We start from the raw sequence: 8,739 nt of genomic DNA on the forward strand, positions 1-8,739 counted from the left end.
TCTGCGCATCTCGAGATACTCGGCTTTCCTATCGGGTGATGCTTACTAATACAGGGGTATTTTTTGCGCAGTTTAAAACTGTTCGGAGAAAGTAGATCTTAGTAAGTACTTCTGGTATCCAAAACGAAAATTGGGGGTAACCTTGCATTTTTGCGAGATAATTAAGCTTCAATTTGTGAAAGAACGCCATACATTGCTTTTAAAAACTGATTTGTAACCAGTTGGTTCCATGGTAAAGTGTAAAAAATGTTACACTGGTTAAAAAATATTATTGAAAAGATCTTAAAATCCCAACGTTTCGGCTACTAACTTAAGCCTTCTTCAGGGGTAAAAAAGCGGTCGAACAAGAACACCCCAAGAAATCTGCACTCGTCGAACATTCTTTACAGTCTTGCCACACAATCTCGTGGGAATCGTCCATAATATTACGTACCAGTCCCGGTTGGCGAACCCGACGCCTCTTAGAGGCATGGGAAATTAACACATGCAAAAGTCCGCTCAACTGCGATGATGGCATGTACCTGCCCCAAGAGTACAGGGCCTTGGTGTTATTGGACAAGAACTGATTTTGTAATATATTCTGTTTTTTATTAGCACCTACGCGATTTTAAATACACTTGTCACTTCGTTATATATTTTCATTACCCCTGAAAAAGGCTTATGTTATTAGCCGAAACGTTGGGATTTTAAGATCTTTTCAATAATATTTTTTAACCAGTGTAACATTTTTTATACTTTGCCATACATTGCTTTGTATTTTAAAGCATGTTACAAATATTATTCATCAGATATCTTTGAAAAATGTGTGGTTACCCCCTATTTTCTTTTTGGATTTGAATAACCTTGTTAAGATTTACGTTTCCCGTATAATCATAAACCGGGGCAAAAATACCTTTGAATTAGTAGGCACTGTCCTTAATTGTCTTTAGATGATCAGTAAATAAACGAGAGTTTCGTCTGTCAATTTTCAAAATATATAGCGGAAATTTCTCTCTCCATTTCCTGACACCTGCTGGTTCGATAACACAGGTATCAGGGGCAACGCATAATGGTCTAGAGCGGATAAGGGATGAACATTCGTTGATTCTAGTGAGTCGACTGAGGGAGTAGCATAGGTTTTAGCTTTCTGTCTTAAATCGGGTGGAATTTGCAGCAATCAGCTGAAAGTAGTGTAGATAAATTATCTTGATTCTGAATTTACTTTGGAATTCGTCGAACGTCAAGAAGTTTCCATGGGGGTTCAAAGTATCTTGAACAAAATAAATTCCATGTGAAACCACGATTTCCAAAATAAAGAATGGTTATTGATAGTTATTGCTTTATTATTCTAAAGTACACATTCACCATGAGGGAAGATGTTTGTTTCGCTTTTTAGCTCCTGGAAGTATTGTAAAAGTTCCCTGTAGAAAACAGGTAAACGCTTATCTGATAGAAAATGAAACGCACTGTTCCTAAGTGCTTCAAAATCATGCCTTACATGAAGGTTCAAAGAAGGTCCAAATAAAGACCTCCCGGCTGGTAAACATGATACATAGCTGAAACTGACATTCGTTTTAAATGTCAGTTAAGCTATGTATCAAGTAAATCCATTAAATGGCTTTACTTACGAGCGTGTGCAATTAAAGTTGCGTTTGTTAGGTTAGAGTTACGAGTAAATTGAATCAGCTTCATGATGTATCTGACATACTACCTGCCACCATAAGCAATTACTGTCTCTAGTTGACGTCATGGAACAGTTTCGCAATGTTTCTGCCCATATGACTCAATGTTCCCGTCTTTCACGAAACTGTTTCCTGTTTTTCTTGTTCCCAAATTTCTTTTTGCAGAGAAATCGAATTTTCTACTGAATACTTATTGTCACATTCATTTCACTGCTCTTGAAATTTCTAGTTTTAGTTTAATATCTTGACTAACAACTCAATTTAACACTACATGCAGAAATCGTCTGTGGTTAATAAATAATTGATTACTGCAATTAAGGTCTTTAATTTGGAAACCAAACCGCCTTTAGGCACTGTTCATACGAGACGACAAAGAAATCGTATCACTCCTCGTCCTGCTTCAAGCATGAGGGGCTGTAGTTACCTTCCTTTCACGGCTTGGCAATTCTCTTTTGGCTTTGGTTGGCTCGTGTTGAAAACAAAACGTACGCTGTTCGAGGTTAGAGAAATTTAGCTTTGTCTCTAACTTAATGATAGATAATAATAGAAAAGGTGTTAGGGCTTTCTTTGGCTGATAAATATGCAAAATTACACTGATTCGTGGTCGCTTTTTTTTTTTTCATTGGCTATGTCGATCCAGAATCAGTTCGAGTTTTCTTCGTCTCACAGTTCACAACTTACAAATAACATACAGGTTCTTTGTCTCAAGTGCAACATCAAAGAATTTTACCTCGTCTATCAGAAACCATAAGTTATCAGTAAGTCTACAGCACGATTATAAAACTGAACCTAAGAATTTCTTTACGTCAGGTGTGAGCTAACATCAAGCCCCACTGCCATTTTAAACTGTGACAAAAGTTCAGTCTAAAGTATACGATGCATCTGGTCGGTCGCCTGAAACAGATCCAAACTATTTAAGATATCTTAATAGCAGAAAATTGACTTAAAAGTGCTTTTAGTACGGCACTAACGCCCTACCCAATTCACAAAAAAAGACAAAGTGCACGAAACAAGTAGCCAAATCTTCCCTGCCTTTGGAATTAAACGCTATAACTCCTTTTCGACGGAGGAGCAAATTTCATTGAAGAATATATTCTAAGTAGGTAAAGGTTCCTTGCCGTTTCGTTCCCAAAGCAATACGACTCGGACATCATTTCAATGAAAGAAATTTTTTTGGGATTTAAAAATTACCCAAAAACAAAAGTCTTGCTTCAGATTAAGATAAAAAAGAGGTTTGCGATTGTGAAAAGAAAACTACAAAGTATAATATTCAGACAAGAAATCGAACATACCCACGTGAACAAGTGACGGGCTGAGAATGTTGTGTCATGCAAAGTAATCTGGTTTAAGTCGAGTCAAATTATGATATCAACATCTCCACCATTATAAAGTGTGGTGACCATTGCCACATTTCAATCAAGAGCGGTCGAAAAGGTTGCTTTTTCCCTTTAACGCGATCGAAAACCATACGTTTCGTCTTTTGCACAAGAACAAGCACAACTAAAAACTAGTTCCAGCGCATTGATAAGAATTTCACTGCACAAGTTTAATAGAATGTAGGTTAACGTCATTTCCTTGTCGCCTTGGCGAGCAAAGTTTGGAAAATTTTGTCTCAGCACGTTATTTGATTCAGGCAAGCTTTTAAAATGTTGTGCTAAAATACTGCTAAACAGGTTCGAAAACTGTTAAAGGTGTTCCCAGTAAGTAAGGATCGATGTAAAACCCAAACTGTGTTGGGAGACGACAGAATTAAACCAATCTGTTGGAATTAAAGAAAAACTACAAAAAAAACTGCAATGTAGAAACGAATTTTTTTCTTTAATGTTGTGATGATGAATCTTCCAATGAAACCTGCGACGTTGTATTGAGTTACACTGTGCCAGAGTCGAACCCTCTCGGATAACATAAATTTAAGTTTAATTAAACAAAATTATTGTGTAGACAGAGTGGACAACTTTCAATGCCTTTGTTTATCAATAATAGCAATTTCTAAGTTTAATTGAAAATATTGAATGAAATGCAAACGTAAATGCCCGCAAACGATTAAAATGACAACTTAAAATAGGAGATGAAGGGTTTTGTTCTGTATCCCAGCTGGATTCAGTGTTCAAGGAAAGAAAAACATAAAGAAAAAGAAAACTGCGCCGGAAATAAGTTTTGGCCTAAAAAATTGTTTTAAGATTCATCTGCCAATGATGCCACTTTTACCATTGGTTTGTAGATCTTACTCACAGTGACTGCAAACGATCTGTGAAGTTTTTTCCACCATGGGAAGGTCACCGCTTAAAAGGTCACGTTTTTAGGACTTTCACCATCGACAAATACGCTGCACCCTGTGAACAAGAATGCGTTATGGATCGCAAATGTGTTTCCATCAACATTGGCCCAACAATGGAGGACAAAACTATCTGTGAGATAAGTGATTCAGATCATAACCAGCACTCAAATGATCTTAAGTCAAGTTCCAGGTGGAAATACAGATTCACTGAGGTACGAAAATGTTAAGATTAAACGAGTTTAACGATGTTGGGTAAATATTTAACCCTTTCGACAGTGGTAACCATCGATGTCAGCTCTTTAAATTTCTTTTTTCGTAAAGGTATCCCTCAGTTTTACATGCACATGCCAACATTCTGCGTGCTTATTCCGACTTATCCAGCTTAGAGCACAAGTTCTTTACACTACAACTAAGCTAGCTAAGATCTACTTGCAATTAGCAATCCTTTAAGCATTTCAATCAACATTTTAAGTGATGTTAAAACTCTGAGAATACCAAAGCAACACGGGGTTTTTTTTCTATTTACTCGCCAAAATTGCAAAGCTAATGGTCGAAACAGTCGTTAATTTTATATTTTTCATACGAAATTATCAGTTTGTCAGACCTTCCGTGGTAAATTTTTGTTCATGTCTTCAATTGCAAGTTAAGGAAACCGGAATTTTTAAGTTGCAATAAAGAAAGTCAGTGCTTGGTCGAAATGCAATACCATGACTCTTGAGTACAAAATTAATCTGGTTTAGTGACATCTCTTAACATGTTACAGATACCAAAAACAGCATGACATAGCTTACCTATAGCCACTGACTCTCACTTTACAACAGAATGTGTTAATGACCATGTCGGCACTGTCTCTGGTGGTCCCTCCCTTATTGCTACCGCAGCGAGTGAGCCTTAAGCGAAAGAACGAGGCAGCTCTCTAATCGGGAGAAGAACACATTTTTCTTCGCAACGCAAGAAACTGTGGTTATGCGCCAATGGAGGAATTAAGATGCGCGGTAAGATCTTGGTACACAGAGGATTAGAACAGTTCCCGGTCCTGCTAGCAGAGGTCTCTGTTTTCTTTTGCGTTCAATGGGATGACGCAACGCTAAAAGAAAAGAGGCCTCTGCTAACAGGGAATTAGAACAAGTTTGCAGCCTCTCTGTTTTTTGTCTTCTGGTTCATTTTCGTTTCTTTGATGCTTCTTTTATCCGTTTATATAAGCTTCATCGCAGCTTCGTGAAATAGTATTTTAGTAGCACGAAAAGTAGAATTAATAACCACAGCACTTTGCGCTTCAAAAAGAAGTTGAAGTGAACTCGGAAATGATCAACATGCTCTATGATCTATGCCAATGTTACTCTATTGCCTTTTTTCCTTCAATCTTTCTGGGTTTGATATTTTACTCTAGTAACCAGATGTCCTCTTAGGGGGACTGACTATATACGTTGTATAGTGTCCTCAGAAAGGATGAGAAACATGATTAATTTTACCAACTTACCTTTTTAAAGCAAACAGATCACCGCTGCACCTTTTGCAAAAGCGAGAAGCAAACATTAAGCCCCCTCTTAGTCTCTTGCAACAAAACGGCCTCCTTCTGGATTCAGTTTCAAATTTGGTGGTATGAAAAAACACAAGAACAGATCTTGTTAAATTCAAGTAAAGTCGTATGCGGTTGTTGTATTGCTGCAGCAAAATAGTATATTTTTTTGCGCTGGTGGGGGGGGGGGGGGGGGTCTCTTTTTCGGACTTTTCCTTTGCAGCTGCATCAAAGACTTGTAATTCTAAAAGAGATTGCTACTGCTAAAAATTCACTAAAAATGTTTTTTCGAAAGTGGGCTTTTCTTCTCTAAGGAGTTTCTTTATTTTTTATTTGTTCTATCTCTGTTCTCTTTCTCTTCCATAAGCATTGTAACATATACACCACGCAGAGAAGCGACGTAATCTGCAGATTGTAATCTTGCGTCTGTAAACACCATTATGGGTACTTCATGTTATTCTTGTCATTCTGTATATTTGTGTTAAAAAAAGAAAACAACAACAACAACAATGAAAAAATCATTGTCTTCCTGCATTATTAAATCAGCTACGATGAGAAAGACTAAGAGTAGCTTCACGAAATGAATAAAACTTTTGCCTCACTTTAGGCGCCATGTTAAAATAAAAAAAAAACAAACAAACAGATCGCACTTAATTACGATTCGGAGTCTTCTCAAGGGCAGAGTATATAGTTTCAATCAGACACATGAATCATATTTCTTGGCGCTTATTAACACCATCTCAAGAAGTACATGTTTGTTTTATTTCTTTTCTCGAGAGGGGTCCAGTTTGGGGATCCACGTTTTGTAAGGCGTTTTAAAAAAACCTCCCTTCAATAGACCTTTTCACGGTTTCTGACGCCATCTTGATTCGGGGCCAAACGCGGCAGTGACTGTATGAGATTTTGGTTTTAAATACTTTTTTTCGTTTTATTAACATCATTCACTCAACGGAAAATTAGATCGTTGCACAAGGCACATCGTTTGAAAACTGGATATTAGAAATCTTCTCATGTCGCTTCAAATTTCGGGAGAATTTACCTAATTTTCTTTACAAGGATTTATGTGAAATTACAAATTTCGTTTACGGTCGTTATAGCTTGATTCTGATCATCATACTTCACAAAAATATTTTCAAAAGAAGTGATTTTTGAGAGGTATTCTCGCTATCCACAATCGTCAGACCTTAAAGGATTTATAACGGTTCAAATTTGGCAAAATTCCCATACATTCACTGTTACACTAATCTCAGCCGTGTGCGCTTCCCCAACCAATATGGCATCAGAAACCGAGAAAAGGTCTATTTCACGCACGGTGCGTCGTTAAATTACTGCATGCATAATTGAAAATCTCCCTTCCCCTCGGTAGCATTTCTACCATTTAGGTAAGCCAGTCTATTTGGTTTCCCCAAATAGGAATAGACAAGGTTATGTGGTGGATAGACGTATCGATTTGCTTCGTCCGTATTTACTTTTCCATATTTTCTCCCTCAGAATCCTTGCAACAGTAGTCTTTGCCTCAACGGCGGAAAGTGTTTTATGGGTTATACTGACAAGAAGTACGTATGTGAGTGTTTGCCAGGATCTACAGGAGAACACTGTGAAAAAGGTAGACATGAGAAACTTTTTGCTTCTATTTGCTGTTCGTTGTTATGGGAGGGTACGGTAGATTAGAGACAGTCGATAGGATACAAAATATGCTCAAACAGTGTCGACTTTGAGTGGATGATAAAAACACAGCTTGTGACTTCGAAAAGGACTTCGATAGAAATTCCTTATACCCAGAAAGGTCAGATCTTTGATCTAATGTATCCTTTGCCCAATTTCCCCGCACAGGACCGCTTTCGGTAGAAGACAATCCAAATAAGAGAAGTGTATCCAAAATGGTGAATTTCCCAAAGTATTATTAGCTAACACCGTGGCCCCAATTTTAAAAAATTAAAACAAAAATTGAAATTCGTGGCCCCAAAACATTGTCTCTCACGCCTTGCCCTAACATGGTTTTTGTACTGGAAGATCGTGCGTTACCAACCTGCTTGAGGCTCTTGACCACATTGGTTCACTTTTAGATATTAGGGAACTTAAGATCTACGACGACGACAACGAGGACAACGCCGCAAAACAGTGATATCATTGGTTAAAGAGCATAAATAATAGTGCTGCACGTGCGGCACGGATTATTGCTCATATTTTTGCGGTTCTCTGCATGACGACGACGTGGAATCACCAAATTTTAGGTTTTAACGACAACGTGAGCATACAACAGAGAATCTTTCATTCTCTATTTTCACTCTGAAATCGCTCGTACCAATTTATTTTTAGGATACTTCGTCCATATTGTAGGACGTGAACGAGATGGAATAATCGCGAAAGACTTATAATAGAGCAAAGTTTTATTTTGAGGTGACGTTTTCGTTGACGTCACCGTCGTAGATCTTAAGGTCCCTATTGGCAGCCAGGTTGACACCATCTCCCTTGACATGTCAAAAGCTTTCGACAAAGTCAGTCATAGGCGCCTCGTCCGTAAGCTGATTCAGGTCGGTTTCGGTGGCAGCCTGCTTAACTGGTTCTGTTCCTACCTGCCAGGCCGATACCAACGCGTTACGGTACTCGGCGCTACTTCAGACAATCTTCCTGTTACCTCTGGAGTACCTCAGGGTTCCATACTTGGACCAGCCCTCTTCCTTTTATACGTCAATGACCTTCCCGAAGTCGTCAGTTCTAGCAGTCCAGTTTTGATGTTCGCTGACGACACCAAAATATTGAGAGAGATAAAGACTTTGGATGATGCCTTCTCACTCCAGAAAGACCTTGGGAAGCTTGCAACTTGGTCTTATTCATCCGGTCTCCTCTTTAACGAAGCTAAATGTAAGGCGCAGCTCATAACAAGAAAAAAAACCCGATCTTATCTTCTTACAAACTCAACAACACTGCAATTGAATTACATGCTGCAGAAAAAGATCTGGGCGTATGGATTAGTAAGGATCTGACATGGTCCAAACAAGTAAACGAACAATCTTTGCGTGCTAATAAACTACTTGGCTACTTAAAGAGGAACACGAGGTTCATAATTACAACCGAAGTACGACGTACGCTATACCTAGCCCTAGTTAGGCCACATTTGGGATACGCCACCCAAATTTGGGCCCCTCAGTCCATCGAGCTCATTGTTAAGCTTGAGCGTATCCAAAGACGCGCCACTAAGTTTATCTTAAAACTGCCTTATTCTTCTAATATAAGTTATACGTCTCGTGTAGAAACTCTAAACCTAATACCTATTTGTT

The 8,739-nt window shown here is 38.3% G+C and overlaps 1 protein-coding gene across 1 annotated transcript in view; it reads left to right on the plus strand.

Moving 5' to 3' along the window:
* The first annotated feature begins 2,033 nt into the window (after positions 1-2,033).
* LOC137970648 (uncharacterized) overlaps positions 2,034-8,739 on the plus strand; it is a 24,712-nt gene continuing 18,006 nt past the window's right edge. The window contains exons 1-3 of the mRNA XM_068817174.1: positions 2,034-2,160; positions 3,883-4,151; positions 6,950-7,064. Coding sequence (XP_068673275.1) covers positions 4,014-4,151; positions 6,950-7,064 — 253 coding nt within the window. The 5' untranslated portion in view covers positions 2,034-2,160; positions 3,883-4,013. The remainder of the gene's footprint in view (positions 2,161-3,882; positions 4,152-6,949; positions 7,065-8,739) is intronic.

The sequence above is a fragment of the Montipora foliosa genome, chromosome 9 (genome assembly GCF_036669935.1).
Source record: "Montipora foliosa isolate CH-2021 chromosome 9, ASM3666993v2, whole genome shotgun sequence".
Lineage (NCBI taxonomy): Eukaryota > Metazoa > Cnidaria > Anthozoa > Scleractinia > Acroporidae > Montipora > Montipora foliosa.